This window comes from Periplaneta americana, chromosome 1 (genome assembly GCF_040183065.1).
Source record: "Periplaneta americana isolate PAMFEO1 chromosome 1, P.americana_PAMFEO1_priV1, whole genome shotgun sequence".
Lineage (NCBI taxonomy): Eukaryota > Metazoa > Arthropoda > Insecta > Blattodea > Blattidae > Periplaneta > Periplaneta americana.
The window spans coordinates 208,298,698-208,316,876 of NC_091117.1; the positions used below are offsets into that span (position 1 = coordinate 208,298,698).

The 18,179-nt window shown below is 35.2% G+C and overlaps 1 protein-coding gene across 7 annotated transcripts in view; it reads right to left on the reverse strand.

The window, feature by feature from the left end:
* Ogdh (oxoglutarate dehydrogenase Nc73EF) overlaps nt 1-710 on the reverse strand; it is a 117,982-nt gene extending 117,272 nt beyond the window's left edge. For 6 of the 7 annotated variants that reach the window (XM_069836571.1, XM_069836567.1, XM_069836569.1 and 3 more), the window contains exon 1: nt 619-710. In XM_069836571.1, coding sequence (XP_069692672.1) covers nt 619-695 — 77 coding nt within the window. In that variant the 5' untranslated portion in view covers nt 696-710. Of the gene's footprint in view, nt 1-284; nt 432-618 lie in introns of those variants that run through there. The other variant, XM_069836568.1, reaches the window with a different exon arrangement.
* Nucleotides 711-18,179: the final 17,469 nt, after the last annotated feature.

Here is an 18,179-nt window from a genome sequence, read left to right on the forward strand (position 1 = left end):
TGGCATAGCATCTTAAAAAACAGATGCTTGGAAACATGTGAATGATAACTAATATTTTAATACAAAAAAATAACCAAAATATAATAGAATTTTCTGTCCTTCGAGAATGGAAAGTGTAAAGACACGATCAATATTTTTGGCACAACCCTATTGTGTAATTAACATTGTACTTCGTAATAACAGCATAATATTATTAAATGATGTATCAATGCTTTTCATATTAACATTAAACATATTTACACAAATTCAACACACATAAAACACTTTCGACACTTTATTCTTACTTTCGATCGAAATTTTACGCAAGACTCAATTCATTCCTCCCAGCACCGTTCACCATTACACAGCACGACAGGCCTTACAATATAGCAAATGCAAAATGTAATGTCTGGTGGAATTGCTACACCTTCTTTTACCTTAAAAAAGTAAAGTATAGCATTAGGAGCAAAATTACGTTAATATTATCATTCCAATCACATATTTCTCCCACATTTCTATAATAATAAATGTTGCCCCTTTCATTACATAAATCATCGCAATAATAAGCTCCCAAGTTGTATGTTGGTAAACCTGAACATCTAGAATAGTACACTCGTCTGCTCAGTGCTCTATCTTTACCTGTAACCCTTGATCACATACTGTAACCACAGTCTAGTATATGCAGTCACGAAGCTCAATATAAAGGGAATATGCATCCATAGATAGTTATTAACCACTAGGATCGCTACTATCGCCTCATCACAAACAATGTGAAATAGTACCGGCACAGTCTATTGTTCCTAGTACCTTAAACAACTCCAACTTCGTGACTGTGTATACTAGACTGTGCTGTAACCCCCTCGGTAAAATCTACCGCTGTGGAGTAATGGTCAGCACGTCTGACTATGAAACGAGCGGGCCCGGGTTCAAATCTTGGTTGGGCGAAATTACCTGCTTGGGTTTTTTCTGGGGTTTTCCCTCAACCAATTGAAGCAGAATTGCTGGGTAATTTTCGGTGTTGGACCTCGAACTCATTTCGCCATCATTAATTCCTATATCATCATCATCATCATCATCATCCATACGATAGCCTGGGTAAGTTCACGGTGTGGCGTGCTGTACTTGTAAAAGAGTGCGGCCGTTCAACTACCCAATCATTCATAATAGTAGGAGTGGTAAGCACAATAAGCCTCAGGCTGCAGTGTAAGCCTTCTGGTCCCTTCTCTGCATAAAGAGAGGAAAAAAAAAACCCTCCGTAATCTCTGATCAAGAGGCTATTGCACCTGGTCAGGGCTGTAACCAATATGTGCCCGTAACCCTGTAATTTGTAATTAATCCACAGCTGTGGAGTAACGATTAGCACATCTAACGGTGAAACGGATGGGCTTGGGTTCAAATTCAAAGATGTTATATAGGAGCAAATCCTGCTTGGGATTTTTTATCGGAGTTTTCCCTCAACCAATTGAAGTAGAATTGTTGAATAGAACAAGACAGCGGCCCCTTCTCGGAAAAAAAATAAATAATAATAATTAGGCTAGGTCACATGCACATGTGCAATATCTAGAGTAAAAAAAAAAAAATAGAATACTCGTAACTTCAAAATTCTTAGTTTTGCATAAAATGTTAAGTTGTTAGAAATAAATCAAGTGAAATTCTACCAACATTTTAGAATAAAATCAGGTATTGGTATACAAAGTATGACAAAAACATTTTTTTTAACTGAATGCTATATTAATTTTTACTTATTTGGAATCTGAATTAAATTTTGTATGAAACCTTAAACATCATTACACTCATGTTATAGAATACCGGTATCACAACATTTGAAATATTAATGACTTTTCGGTAATTTTCCCTACTAAAAAATTTAAATGCCTTAAAATCCGATACTGTACGAAATAAATAAGATACTTGTACTCCACTACTGTGAAATAACGGTTAGCACGTCTGACTGTGAAGAAGAGGGACCAAGTTCAAATTCTGGTTGGGGTTTTCCCGAGGTTTTCCCTCAATCAATTGAAGCAGAACTGCTGAATAACTTTCGGCGTTGAACCTCGGACTCATTTCACTAACTTTTATTCAAATGTCATTATTTTTATGCTTAGTTAGTAATCTTCCAAGTGAAGCCTCTATTTCGCAGGAAAATTAATTTTAAAAAGAGAGCTCATGTGTAGGGGATAGACGAAAAAGAAAATCAAGAAGTGATTAGTGCTAGTTTAAGCTTACTATACTGCCCGTAAAAAACAGACCTGTCCCCTTTTTGGCCTAGATGTCCGAGTTCCCCATAATTTTAGTCGAGATGCGACAAAGTCCCGTACTTTAACCAAACTTTATTTCTTAATGTAAAAATCAATAATTTCTGTAACTGATCTTTACTTAAAAATAAATGTTGAAATTATTGTTTTGATTCCAGACCTGTCTTCGGACAGTTGGTAACAGGCCATGATTGTTTGGCCAAACACCTGCATAGAATTGGAATATATCAGTCCCCTAACTGCCCATTGTGCAACTCAAACCAAGAAATGGATTCGGAACACCTCAAAATCTGTGCTTCAGTGGCTGACCATGATAATATCTTTGAAAAATATTGGAGTGCAAGAGGTCAAATGACTTTATTGTCAAATGCCTGGCATTATAAAACAACAACAAACAACAGCTGGCTGAACAACAACATAGCCTATATTACAAAAATGATATTGGTTGTTCTAAGACGGGCAGACACTATGTTAACAATTATTTTAACAACGGAAAGTGTTGTGCTAATCAGAAGTTGGTGGATCGAAGCAATGCATTCGACAAGTTTCTTGAACCAAGAGTTACTAAGGACGAAATTATTGCTTTTAAATTAACATTAACATACCTTATAAGCATCACAATTCCTTCAGAAGTTCAGATTGTAGGCTTACTCAAATAGAAAATATTTTCTTATATGAAAACAGCTATTATATAATTAAATAATGTTAGAACGAATAAAGGCAGCAACTCTTTCCCAAAGCTTTCCAGCTTTTGCTTCTATAGATTCCCCTTCTTCTTCTTATCATCATCATCATCATCATCATCATCATCATCATCATCATCATCATTGTATATGCTTTTAAAATGATTACTAGTCTGTGTAGCTCTACTGATGAGAGGAGCGTTTTTGCAAAAGTCGATAGATGCAGAAATTTTCGATAGTGAGTGACATATGGATATCGTATGTTTTCTAACTCCGGAATCGATCTATGAAATCAGATTTACCAAAACTTGATTCATACCGTATGTAGAGACTACCAAACCTTCCAGGTTTTTCCAAAACTCGATAGATCCTGTCACTTAGTGTAATTTCTGTAAAATCTTGATTTCTGCATCTATCGACTTTTGCAAAAACGCTCCTCAATTGTACATAGGCCTACTGTAAATTGAATGGTAGTCTGTATAGCTCAATTGATGAATTGTATATGCTGTAAATTGTATAGCAGTCTGTATAGCTCAACTGATGAATTGTTTATGATTATAAATTGAATTAATCTACTTGATATTAATTGCACAAATTTGTATAGCTTAATGAAAGTATGCTTGTAAATTAAATTATTCTGCTTCCTTTGTATTGTATATGTTTGTATAGTTTTGGCCGATGAATTGTACATGCTTTAAATTGAATAGTAATCTGTATAGATCTATTGATAAATTGTTTGTGTTTGTAAGTTGAAGTAGTTTGCACGATATGTATTATCAATTTCTGTGTATCACATCTGGTTGAATTGTTTACGCCTTAAATTTAATTAACTTACTTGTTTTGTATTATACATATAGCTCAACTGATAAATGATGTTTGCATTTGTAAATTTAATAATCTGATTGGCTATGTATTGTATACTTTTAGTAGAGCCATCGATGTAGCTCAGTCGGCAGACTCGCTGGGCTGCTGATCCGGAGCTGCATTCGGGCTTGGGTTGGATCCCTCTTTGGTCTTTGGTTTCTTCCGAGGTTTTCCACAGCCGTGGGACTGAAGCCGGATGGTCTATGGCGAGTCCTCGGGATCAACCCCTTTGATTTGATTACTCCCCTTTAAGTTGATTACCTGGTTGGGTTTTTCCGAGGTTTCCCCAACCAAAAGGCAAATGTCGGGTAATATTTTGGCGAATCCTCGGATCTCACCTCATCTCACTACATCTCGCCAAAATATTGTAAAAAATTGCACAAAATTGTAAAAATTGTAGAAAATTACTAAATTGTAAAACTGTAAAAATTTGTAAAAATTGTAATTGTAATATTGTAAAATTTTGACTTGTTCCACATCTTAAAGCTTCATTGCTCATGTAAGATCTATGGAATAAAATGAATGAATGAATGAATGAATGAATGAATGAATGAATGAATGAATGAATGAATGAATGAATGAATGAAATGAATCATCATCATCACATCATCATCTGTACTCATCTTTGGGAATAGGGAAAACTGACTATAGTAACTTTTGAGGAATATCACTTTTTTTGATGTCGAATTATCCAGACGTCGTACAAAATTTTGTCCAATATTCTTTTGAGGAGATTAACTCCACACTTAGTTATGGCTTTTAGAGAACCTGGACATTCATTGCCTCCCTCACATAAGCCCGCCATTGGTCCCAACCCTGAGCAAGATTAATCCAGTCTCTACCATCATTATCCCGTAATGCCTGTGTACTTTCAAATAAATAAATATCCCATCTTCCTCAAATCTATTTCAATATTATCCTACCATCTACGTCCCAAAGGTCTTTTCCCTTTGGCCTCCTAACCAACACTCTACATACATTTCTGGATCTGCCCGTATGTGCTACATGCCATGCCCATCTCAAACGTCTGGATTTAATGTTCCTAATTATGTCAGGTAAAAAATACAATGCATGCAGTTCTGTATTGTGTAATTTTCTTCATTCTTCTGTATCTTCATTCCTATTAGCCCCAAATATTTTCCTAAGCACCTTATTCTCAAACACCCTTAATCTCTGTTCCTATTTCAAAGTGACAGTCCAAGTTTCACAACCATACACAACAACCAGTAATATAATTCTTTTATAAATTCTAACTTTCAGCTTTTTTGACAGCAGACTGGAAGACAGAAGCTTCTAAATTGAATAATAACAGACATACTTATTCTGCATTTAAATTCCTCCCAAGTATCATTACATTTGTTACTGTTGCTCTAAGATATTTGAATTTGTCCACCTTCTCAAAGGATAAATTTCCAATTTTTATATTTCCATTTCGTACTATGTTCTGGTCATGAGACATAATCATATACTTTGTCGTTTCAGAATTTACTTTCAAACCCATAACTTTACTTGCTTCAGGATATACTAAATGGGATCATAAAAAAAATGAAGACGTCCTACAAGAACTGGGAATGGAACCTTATTGCAGTATATTCATCAATATGAAGACAACTAGCTTCACCATGTTAAGCATATGCAGGGTGCGAATCAAGATTTCTGATAGAATCCTAGATAGAGAATACCACACATAAAATTATTATTATCCTCAACGCTTGGTAGCACTGAATTGGTTGTCTTGCATCTTGATTATAATTATATTTATATCCATGAGCAGACTTAAGATAAGATGTGTAATTCCTAAGTTATTGATTGTTGTCAGCTTGCCGGTGATGATAATAAATCAATATTATTTTCTTTAGTTACTTTATACTGTATTTTATAAAATATACTCGAATTAAAACAATTATATTTTGTGAGGGGGATAGAAGTTTTCCTTGGCAGGGATGTTAATATGAATTTATGAGAGGGGGATAACTTTCCAACAGGGGGGGGGGGGGACAAGGATTCCTCGAGCAATCTTGAACTACAGACCAACAGGGAAAAGATTACTGGGTCACTCTGTGAGGAGATGGCGGGAAAACTTTTGTGGACCGGAACAGTCCCTCTAGGACTATCCCCGTGTTAGGAAGATAATAATAATAATAATAATAATAATAATAATAATAATAATTTTTATCAGGGTTTACAATATCCTAGGGCATCTTCGTGCACCCAGGATTGTATAGCTTAACTCCATTCTTCTCTATTCTCACATGCGTCATCTTCCAATCCCCTTTCTCTCGTTGTTCTAATTATTTCTTGTACATAATAATAATAGTAATAATATTAATAATAATTTTATTATCGCGGTTTACAGTATCCTAGGACATCATTTTGTGCTCATTTTCAAGATTGTAGGCTATAGCCTTTCTTCATTCTTCTCTATTCTCCCATGCGCCATCTTCCAATCTCCTTTCTCTCATTGTTCTAATTATTCCTTGTATAATAATAATAATAGTAATAATATTAATAATAATTTTATTATCGCGGTTTACAGTATCCTAGGACATCATTTTGTGCTCATTTTCAAGATTGTAGGCTATAGCCTTTCTTCATTCTTCTCTATTCTCCCATGCGCCATCTTCCAATCTCCTTTCTCTCATTGTTCTAATTATTCCTTGTATAATAATAATAATAATAATAATAATAATAATAATAATAATAATAATAATAATAATAATACCGGTAATAATAATAATAATGATAATAATAATAATAATAATAATTCATTTGTAGTGATCTGCCCGAGGGCAGATCTTTCACTGCAAACCCAGAATTATCCAATCTTTCCTATTATGCCATGTTTGCAATTTTTCTTGGAAAGATAAATGCCTTAGCTTCCTGCACACCATTTTCTCTTTCTCATATTAGAAGATCCCAGGAGGCCACAACGTGATCAATAATAATAATAATAATAATAATAATAATAATAATAATAATAATAATAATAATAATAATAATAATAATGTTATAATGTTATGTTTTATTTAACGACGCTCGCAACTGCAGAGGTTATATCAGCATCGCCGGATGTGCCAGAATTTTGTCCCGCAGGAGTTCTTTTACATGCCAGTAAATCTACTGACATGAGCCTGTCGCATTTAAGCACACTTAAATGCCATCGACTTGGTCCGGGATCGACCCGCAACCTTGGGCATAGAAGGCCAGCACTATACCAACTCGCCAACCAGGTCGACAACAATAATAATAATAATAATAATAATAATAATAATAATAATAATAATAATAATAATAGCATCAATATTTCATTTGACGATGCGTTTAATTATTGCAATGGTTATCTAGCATCGAAATCCAAGTGGGCGAAAAAGTACGAACAAATTTATCTGAAACACTCTGTCGAAACAGAATCCTTATACTGTACGTGCCGTTTATTTACTACATGGGGCCCACAGAGGAAATCCTGCCGAGGATTTTTATTCATCGGCCTCGGTCGAGTTTGAAGTCACAAACCTCAGGTCCCTAAAGATAGGTGATAAAGATCATAATTATGTTTATCCAGATTTTCTCAGTCTTAATTGTAAATAAATAAACAGCCGACATGTTGATGATCCGTACAAATGTCACGTCTCGATTATATGAAGCGAGTCGGCGAAGACTATTGATTGAGGCCTGCAGTACACCAAATGGGAGAACAGCTGTCACCCCTCGCCATTTCGCGATGGACTCTTCCTGTAGCCTATGTTTAAAGGTGACGTTAAACCCGTCTTACAAGCACTGGCAAATGTTATACATTGAATTGAATTGAAAGAGAAGTGAGAAGAGAAATTTAAAAAGTACGCAAAACGCGTCCTCGCAAATGGTTAGGGGCTGAAAGAAACTGAATATGAGAGCTCCAAGCCTGTTGGCCACTTGTCTCATTCCGGATTACGCTGCTCCACTGAAGGAGCTCTAGAAAATTTTGAAGGGGAAAAGCCGAAAATGGACGATATATACAGTATGTCGGACTATTTATTGAGAGGCATATCTCTGTCTGTGTTTTAATCTTCGCCTGCTTTTCCTTTGTCCCGTGCTACTATGTGTTCAGCGCGATATTGGACCTTCTCATCTAGGACATTATAAGATATCATAGCAGTAGCAGCCAGTGATCGAAATCCTCGGTGAGGCCAGATGCAACTAGTTTAAGTGCCTCCTATAGGAAATGTTTATGATATTATTAATATCATTTTTACTGTATTATTATTATTATTATTATTATTATTATTATTATTATTATTATTATTATTATTAGTCTACTATTAATGAAAAATAATAATTTCACCAAATAAGCTGTTATGCTGTGAGTTTCAGTGATTGTTTCAGTGTGATGAAGCTACCCACATTACATGTTGAAAATGCTTTCTTTTTTCTTTTTTTTTTTTTCCTTTGACAGCAACGAACAAGGCCAACAGAGAAGTTTATTTTGCAGCACATTACCACTTAACCATTTATGTTGCCCATACCAGGATGCAATAGAAACTCACGTTTTAAAATTATGTGTCAGAAAAATTGTCAGCGATGTCGTAGGTATCTCGGTAGATTCTCTCTTTATTTGCAACTTCCTTTCTTTCAATATTATTTCTTCTCGGAAAAGGACACTAAGAATGAATTAACTACACCAGCATTATTTCCCGCATTTGTTTCTGTTTATATTTTCTCGAAATACATAACAACATTGGCCCAGATTCACTACTGTACTACGAAGTACAATAGTACAACACCCTCGCTTAAGTCATAAACTAAGACATAAGGGGAGAGAATAGTGTGGGTCTCTGCTGGAATTTTTGTTATTTATGGCCTATTTAAAAAGACAAGTCACCATTGCTATTCCTACCCCACTCTATCCTTGAGGCCGACCCATGGATGGGAGGAGGGAAACCTGACCAGGCCACGAGGCCAGACGAATTGTGCCTCAGCTACAATGTTTTAAGCGCAAGCTGAATGCCCGCGAAAATAGAGGAAATTCAGAAGCCAGACCCGGCACGAGCGATCCTGGCCTCAGGAGCAAATTTTACTGTAAAACAGGTCTATATACATCACAAGCCAGACCCGGCACGAGCGATCCTGGCCTCAGGAGCAAATTTTACTGCTAAACAGGTCTATATACATCACAAAGTTTTCAAATGTTTCTATAGCGATATATGCTTCATTCAAATACCTAATACATTATATAAAAACACAAAATTTGATTTCGGTTAAGCCAAGTGATTGAGGCCCGGCCTCACTTGCCTCAGTCAATCAGCCGCCACTGTATCATAGTGACAAACTAACAAGATTCGAATCATAACAGGCTTTCATACAATAATAAAGCTAGGCTCTTTAGTCACTGAGTAAGTTATACCACGGCCAGACGACTATTATCCAGAGTCGTTAAAAATCAGAACACTTTCGAAATCAGTGTAACTTTCTTGAAAGATTTGCCGTGCCGTACATAAATCTGTGCAAGTTAGGCAAGCAGCCTATTACCGAAAATGACAATCAAAACATGTAGTAGTGTATTGAATTGAATTTTAGGAGGAAGTATATGTCACAGTCTAAGACTGTGTCTTAGACTGTGGTATATGTCCCAGCACTGCGACCTACACGATCGATTGACAACCCTCGAACTCGAATAGGCGCATTCCCAATCCACACCGACTGACTACCCTGTTCGTTGCGTACTCATGTTTCGAGCAGGAAATCCCAATCGTCTCTAGGCTTGCCCCTCCGTTCATCGCCAGCTGACGTTCGGGGAATGTTTGTGAATATCTGTTATCGAACAATCGCTCTCTTGTACGAATACAGCACGCTGCATCGTGAACTTATGAGGGGAGGTACACCATTGCCTGCAAAAATTTAATGAAATTCATTTTTTTTATATCTCAGCTACTATAAAAGCTAAATGAACAAAACTTTTTAAGCTTAATATACATACATTACACTTTATAAAACCTATTCAGAATATTAAAATAGCTAATAATTATTACCTGTAAAATTAATATCAAATTTGGACATTTTTTACAACCGTAAATCATTACATAATAAAATATACAATAATTAATTAGTATCTGCATGATTCTTTTACCGGAATGTTTTAAAAACCTATATCAACAACATAGTCTAGGATCTTGTACCTGTTCCTTCAAGAAGTATTTCTAATCGTTACCTTCAATATTAAATTTTCTAAAAAAATTAAGAAAAAATATTTCCCAAAGGTATAGATAAAAGATCCTAGATTATGTTGTTGATGTAGGTCTTCAGAATACTTCTGTAAAAGAATCAAGCAGATATTTAATAACTGTAGATTTTATTATGTAAATGCTTTACGGTTGTAAAAAAATATGCAAATTTGATATTATTTTACAGGTAATTATTAGCTATTTCAATATTCTGAATAGTGTTTTATAAAGTGTAATGTATGTATATTAAGCATGAAAAGTTTTGTTCATTTAGCTTTCATAGTAGCCGAGATGTAAAAAAATGAATTTCAATAAATTTTTGCAGGCCAATTAACTCGTCTATATAATGATAACAACGATATGTGAATAAATTATGGTAAAATAAGTCCGAGGTCCAACGCCGAGTTACCCAACAATTCTGCTTCAGTTGGTTGAGAGAAAACCTCGAAGAAAAACAACCAGGTAATTTGTCCCAACCAGAATTTGTACCCGGGCCCGCTCGTTTAACAGTCATTATCAGCTTGTACAGGGACATCATTTTATTTTTACTTCAATTTTTATTGTACCTGAGTTTCTGAATGTACTTCACTCCCACCCCTTCTACTAATGAAGTTCAACCGTCCTCCACACAGATCCAAGACAGCATATACAGTCATAGTAGCCTTACGGTCATAGTAAACAGTACGTTCCAAAAATATGTTCGCGTTTTCCAGTGACGAAAGAGCTTTTAATATTGAATCATTTTCGCACAGGTACTGTCGTCCATTTGCCTACTTCGTATCCCGGTTTCCCCCACCAGCTTTTATTCGCCAGCTAGTGACTAGGCTGTCTTAGCTCTTTTCTGAGAACATTAATTTCTGTTAGGAATTGGACGTCTACGTAATATTATACAACTGTTTAAAATAACTTAAATAAAAGGGCCGCGTTAAGTAATTAACTGTCACGTGATATCCTGCCTTTCTACGACCCTACGACATAACCACTTGGATGGACAGTAGATAGTATGTCTGAGTAATTTTATCTTTCCGGATCGGGCAGAAGTGAAGATTGGATTTACAGTACGTAAGGTACTCTTTTATAGATTATGTACAGAATTATTTCAACATGAGTTACTAGTACGAAGGACGAAACTGGTAATTGGAATTAGGTATAATAATCTATAGTGCGATAATATGCACATTAGAATTGAAGCCTGTATCGAAATGAACGGCCACCATTTTAAAAAATGTGTTTAAATATCCATATTATGGTTATTTATCAAATTTAACTTCATTCTCTATATTGTACGCTAATGTGCTGTAGACAGTATAATATACACCGCATAATGAATACGTCCACATGGACAGCTCACGTCGTGAGTAAAAAGACTCATTGTTAATACTGTACTGTATTTTGATTAAACAAAAACCTAATGAAAATGATCAAACTGAAAATCGCGATATTTCCTAGTTTACGTAAATGGATGAACTACTTTTCTTCCCTCCTATACCTAGTAAAGTGATTTGTTTGTATATTACGCCAGTATCATCGAACTCAAGTCGTGGAAGGGGGTAGCAAACTGCGTTGATCCAGAGTATAGCCAAGTTAATATTTTATTTTATTGGGTTATTTTACGACGCTGTATCAAACATCTAGGTTATTTAGCGTCTGAATGAAATGAAGGTGACAATGCCGGTGAAATGAGTCCGGGGTCCACCACCGAAAGTTACCCAGTATTTCCTCGTATTGGGTTAAGGGAAACCCCCGGAAAAAACCTCAACCAGGTAACTTGCCCCAACCGGGATTCGAACCCGGGCCACCTGGTTTCACGGCCAGACGCGCTGACCGTTACTCCACAGGTGTGGACAAGTTAATATTAAAAATGTTAGTAAAAATAAAATGGTGTCCCTGTAGTATGTAGATGTTTCCCGGCTAATGTACTGTATAAATTAATTTGGAGTAGTCGGAAAACGTCGAGAGCATTCGCTGTTCTATAACCTACAGCACAAATAATGAAAGTGTCCGAAATAGTGACATTCCATTTTGACTTTTTATTAGTCACAGTCAAGACATGCTCTATTGTTCCTAGTGCTCTCAATTGCAAAAAATCACCTCAAGCTTCGTGACTATAGTATATTATACTAGATGTGCTAACAGTGTTTACTCACCACGTATAGTCGCGGCCGCTACCAATTTAAAGTTTATTGTGTGCATAATGTCGAAAGAAAGAAAACTGCGTGGTCATGGTCAATATACAATATATAGGCCTACACTATGATTCAATTTTGTGACGTGAAAAAGACTTACAATACCTATAAAGACTGCAACATTGCGTGCTACAACAATTGTTAAAAAATAACACTATTAGCAGAATACTAAAAGAAGGTAAGGCGGCCGAAGGGACATGTAATATTTCTACGTGAAGCATCACCTACCAATGATAGTAACAATATATTTCTATTACAAAAAAGAGTAATTAGAATAATAGTAGGTGCCAAATCTAGGGAGTCGTGTAGGGCTATTTTCAAAAATCTACAAATAATGCCCATGGCTTGTCAGTACGTATATCTTTTCATTAATGATCTTCCTCGTATGCAATCGTGAAAACTTTGTAACTAATTCAACAGTTCATAGCATAAATACAAGTCAAAAAATGACTTTCATACTCCATCAGCAAGCCCATCGTGCTATCAAAAAGGAGTGCGTTATATGGCAGTAAAAATTTTTAATATCCTCCCTATCGATATAAAAAATGAAACTCAAAACATAAAATTATTTAAGGTCAAATTAAAGAAGTACCTAATTTCTCACGCCTTCTATTCTGTAGGTGAATTCATGGCATTCAGTAACACTTCATGGAATTGATACAAAAACTTTGTGTTGTATTAGTAGACTATATTGTAAATATGCGTATATATATATATATATATATATATATATATATATATATATATATATATATCATCTAGACTGTGACTATAAATTAAGATTTTATAATAGTATTAAGTTTTTTTTATTTGTTCCATATTCTAGCTGTAAGCATGTATGAATACCATGGAATGTTAATAAATACAATACAATACAATGAAATTGTTCTGGATTATAGGAGATTATACGATATCGTAAATAATAAGACGCAAATTTCGATAAAAGTAATCTCAGCATTAAGAAAGCTTTATAATTTTTGTGAAAAAGAACTTAGGTTTCGTTGATGCAAAGAAACATTAAGGAAAACTGCCATATCGATAAGATTTAGGTTAAAAAATACAAGGACAAGTACAGTCCCGATATAGTGGCAAAGCGAGCACATTATATGCGTACCTTAAAACTCAATGAATCTGAAGAAAAAAGACCAGTAGGCTAGTTTACTTGGACAAAAATGTGACACGGTACGGAAATGTTGATAGTTTTTAGTGGGTTATTTTACGACGCTGTATCAACATCTCAGGTTATTTAGGGTCTGAATGAAATGAATGTGACAATTCCGGTGAAATGAGTCCGGGGTTCCAGCACCGATAGTTACTCAGCATCTGCTCATATTGGGTTGAGGAAAACCCCGGAAAAACCTCATTCAGGTAACTTGCCCCGACCGGGATTCGAACCCAGGCCATCTGGTTTCGCGGTCAGACGCGCTGACCGTTACTCCACAGATATGGACTGGATGATAATGATAGTGACGATTGACGACAGTGAAATAGACAGGGCAGAAGATGACGACGAGAGTGGAACAGAAACAGCGGAAGAAACTGGAACAACTGACTGCGCGGGTGAAGGGGAATGCACAGTAGAAGCTGCTGTGCCACTTTAAGTATACAGGTAAGATAATTATAGTCTATAGAATTCAATGTCAATATTATTTACGCATTATACAGGGACATCATTTTATTTGTACTTGCATTTTTATTGTACCTGCATTTCTGAATGTACTTCACTCTCACCCCATCACTAATGTCCTTGCTCCCGTCCGACACACAAACTTACGGCCGCTGTTGCGTTCGAAGTCTTCAAGCAGTGAAGTAAACACTGCAGTGTATAGTGTGTTTCAGAAATATGGATGCGTTTTCTATAGAAGAAAGAACCTATATTAATAATATCGTACTAAAAAATTATATTCAAGAAACGATAAATTCAATTTCAGAGAATATGCTTCAAAATGTTTTTAATAATATGCGTAAAGAATTGAAGCCTGCATTGTAATGAACGGCAACAATTTTCAGCAACTTGTTTAAAAATTCGGATTAGCTTATTTTGAATTGAGGTGGCTAGAAGCAAAGGAATGCTAGTGACATATGTAATAACATGAGTTAAGTTCATCCAGTGTAAGCAAAAGTATCTAAAATCTTAGTGGCAAAGGGATATTTTAATCGCATCACACATTAAAATTTAAATAAAAATTTCACCGATTTTACGAAAGCTTAAATATTTAAACCCCATTTTCTCAAAAGTAACTTAAGTGCACTTACAGCCCTTTACTTATGACCCCCTCAATTTAAATGCACTCTCTATATTGTATGTTAACATCAATAATTAATATGCTAAATAAAGTAGACATTACATAACGAACATAGCCGTCTGAAAAGTTGAGTTTTTTTTTTTATGTTACTACTCTACTGTATTTTGATAAATTCCGTAAAAGTGATCATCAAACTGAAAATCGTAATATCGTATTTCCCTACAACATAAATGGATACACTACTTTTCTCTCCTCCTATACCTAGTAAAATGATTTATTTACATATTGCACTAGCAACATCAAACTCCTGTAATGGAAGGGGGCAACAGTGTTTCCGAGTATAGCCAGGTTAATGTTAAAAATGTTGGTAAAAATAAAGTGATGTCCCTGTACAAACAAATCACTTTACTACTTTACTAGGTATAGGAGGGAAGAAAAGTAGTTCATCCATTTACGTAAACTAGGAAATATCGCGATTTTAAGTTTTATAATTTTCATTGGGTTTTTGTTTAATCAAAATACAGTACAGTATTAACAATGAGTGTTTTTACTCACGAATTGAGCTATCCATTCGGACGTATTCGTTATGCAGTGTATATTATATTGCCTACAGCACATTAGCTTACAATATAGAGAATGAAGTTAAATTGAAAAATAATCATAATATGGATATTTAAACACACTTTTGAAAATGGTGGCCGTTCATTTCTTTTGTTCATAATATTACGCTATAGCAATTAGCAGTTTCGTCCTTTGTACTTGTAACTCATGTTGAAATACTTCTGTACCTACTTTATAACAGAGTACCTTACGTACTGTAAATTCGATCTTCACTTCTGCCCGATCCGAAAATATAAAATTACTCAGGCATGCTATCTACTGTCCGTCCAAGTGGTTTTGTCGCAGAATCGTAGAAAAGGAGGAAATCACGTGACAGTTAATTACTTAACGAAACACTTTTATTTAAGTTATTTTAAATAGTTGTATAATATTACGTAGACGTCCATTTCCTAACAGAATTTAATGTTTTCAGAAAAGAGCTAAGACAGCCCAGCCACTAGTCTTTACAGAGGGGCGAGTAGAAGCAGGTGGGGGAAATCGGGATGCAACGTAGACAAACGGACGACAGTACCTGTGCGAAAATATGATTCAATATTGAAAGCTCTTTCGTCACTGGAAAACGCGAACATATTTCTGGAACGTACTACACTCATTAACTCAGTACTGTTTACCATATGCGGCCTTGGTTCTGTGTGGAGGACAGTTGGAACTTCAATAGTAGAAGGGGTGGGAGTGAAGTACATTAAAAAACTCAGGTACAATAAAAATTGAAGTAAAAATAAAATGATGTCCCTGTACATATACAGCTAATACACAATATTAATCAGAATGATTTTCAGAACATAGGAGAAGTAATAGTAGGAGGAAGAAGAATAAAGTGTGTAAGATTTGCTGATGATATGGCGTTGTTAGCGGAAGAGGAGATGATACTAAGGGATATGTTACTGGAGCTAAATGACAGCTGTGAGCAGTATGGAATGAAGACAAATGCAAACAAGATGAAGATCATCGTCATAGGAAGAAAAGTAAAGAAGGTAAACTTGCGAATTCTAAATGAGGCAGTAGAGCAAGTGGACAGCTTCAAATACTTGGGGTGTAATATAAGCAGTAACATGAGCTGCTGTCAAGAAATCAACAGGAGGATAGCAATGGCAAAGGAAGCTTTTAATAGAAAAAGGAACATCTTCTGCGGACCTCTGGAGAAAGAACTAAGGAAGAGACCAGTGAAGTGCTTTGTGTGGAGTGTACCATTTTATGGGGCAGAAACATGGACATTGCGATTAAGTGAAGAGAAGCGCATAGAAGCATTTGTTATGTGGATATGCAGAAGGATAGAGCATGCGAAATGGACAGAGTAAGAAACGAAGCTGTGTTGAAAAGAGTGCATGACGAAAGAATGATGCTGAAACTGATCAGGAGGATTAGATTTTTTAGATTAGATTTTTAATATTTCACCTCGGTACAATAATACAAGCTTATGGACATAATATAATTAAAGAATATAATTACAAACAAACAAACAAACAAGAGAAATAGAAATAAAATAATACAAGCAATATGGAAACAGGAGATGCAGTAGTATTAACAAAATTTGAGACCGAATGAGCAGCGCTCGTGTTCGGTCGCAGTTCAGATATAATATTAATAGGCCTATAAGAGAATATAAAATAAAATAAAATAGGAAATAGAATTAAAATTAACAGTTACAAAAAATATATAATACCATATTAATGTAAGAGAAATATAGAAAAAAAAATAACAAAAATAAATAAGTAAAATAAAATAGGAAATAAAATTTAAATTTACAGCGGCAATGGAATTATATAATATAATATTAACACTAGAGAAGAATAATATCGCACGTGAAAAGTAGGACTATATATTTCAAAATTATAGAATACAAATATAATATAGGTTGGTTAATTCATACACATAGGCTATATATTTATTTAATCAAATTGAAGATATTAACACGTTTCTAATTTTCTTGTTATATGTTAGTGGGTTACATGTTAGAAGTTCTGGGTGTAATTTAGTTAAAGCATTGTACAACCAAGGGCCAAAATTAATGCTATGCTTTAGACCAGCAGATGTGAGACATTTAGGTTCTACTAATGTTAAATTAATATTTTGTCTTGTGCCATAATTATGTGTCTGTAATACAAACTTATTACGATTTTTATGATAAAATTTTAACAGCGTATACTTATAAATTTGTTCAATATTAAATACATTAAATTCAGAATAAATTAATTTAGTTGGATAATCGAAACGTTTCTTCAAACAAATTTTAATTATTCGTTTTTGTAGTAAATTTAAAGGACTAAGATTAATTTTTGTACTTCCACCCCAAACAATTATACCATATTCAATGATAGACTGAATAATGGCCAAATAAACATTTCGTAGACTCTAATGGGTAAGTAGCATCGAAGATTAACGAATTTATAAAATTGGCTGGGTCACTGGTTGAGTAGAAACTGCCTACTGAAGGATGCACTGAAAGGAATGGTGAACGGGAGAAGAGTGATAGACGACATTAAGATATATGGATCATATGCGGAGACAAAGAGGAAGGCAGAAAATAGGAAAGACTGGAGAATGCTGGGTTTGCAGTGAAAGACCTGCCCTTGGGCAGAACATTATGAATCAGAATGAGCTCCAGCGAGGTCCCAGGACTTCATATTATACCACTACAATATTATGTTTATGGAATGTAATGAAATACATTAAATTCAGACAAGATTCTCTCCATTTTTGTAATAAATAACTCACTAGGCCTTGCTAACGCAAACGATCACTTGCCAGACTGTCGTAACAAGATGACAGGAGTGCCAATCCAGCGTTATCCCACCAGTGCTACGTACTACTACGCTACCGTAATGAAACGGATACTAGTACCTTCGATATTGCACAGCGATAAGAGGCTCGCACACTACGCGACCGCTACTCAGATGTTTGGAAGACGTTTTCTAATGATGATGTCATGATTGCTTATTAGTGATGGGCGAAGTTGTTCTTTTCCCGGAACAGTTCCGACGGTTCCGGTTCCGAAAAAATACTATGTTCCAAATAACAGTTCCGAAATAACAGTCACCAGTGGTGATGAGTCGGAGTCGTTGAGTCGTTCAAACGAACGGTACAGTACCCTCCCTCTTCACCATAGACAAATAACACCATGCAGCTCACACTGGAGCACTCATAGGCA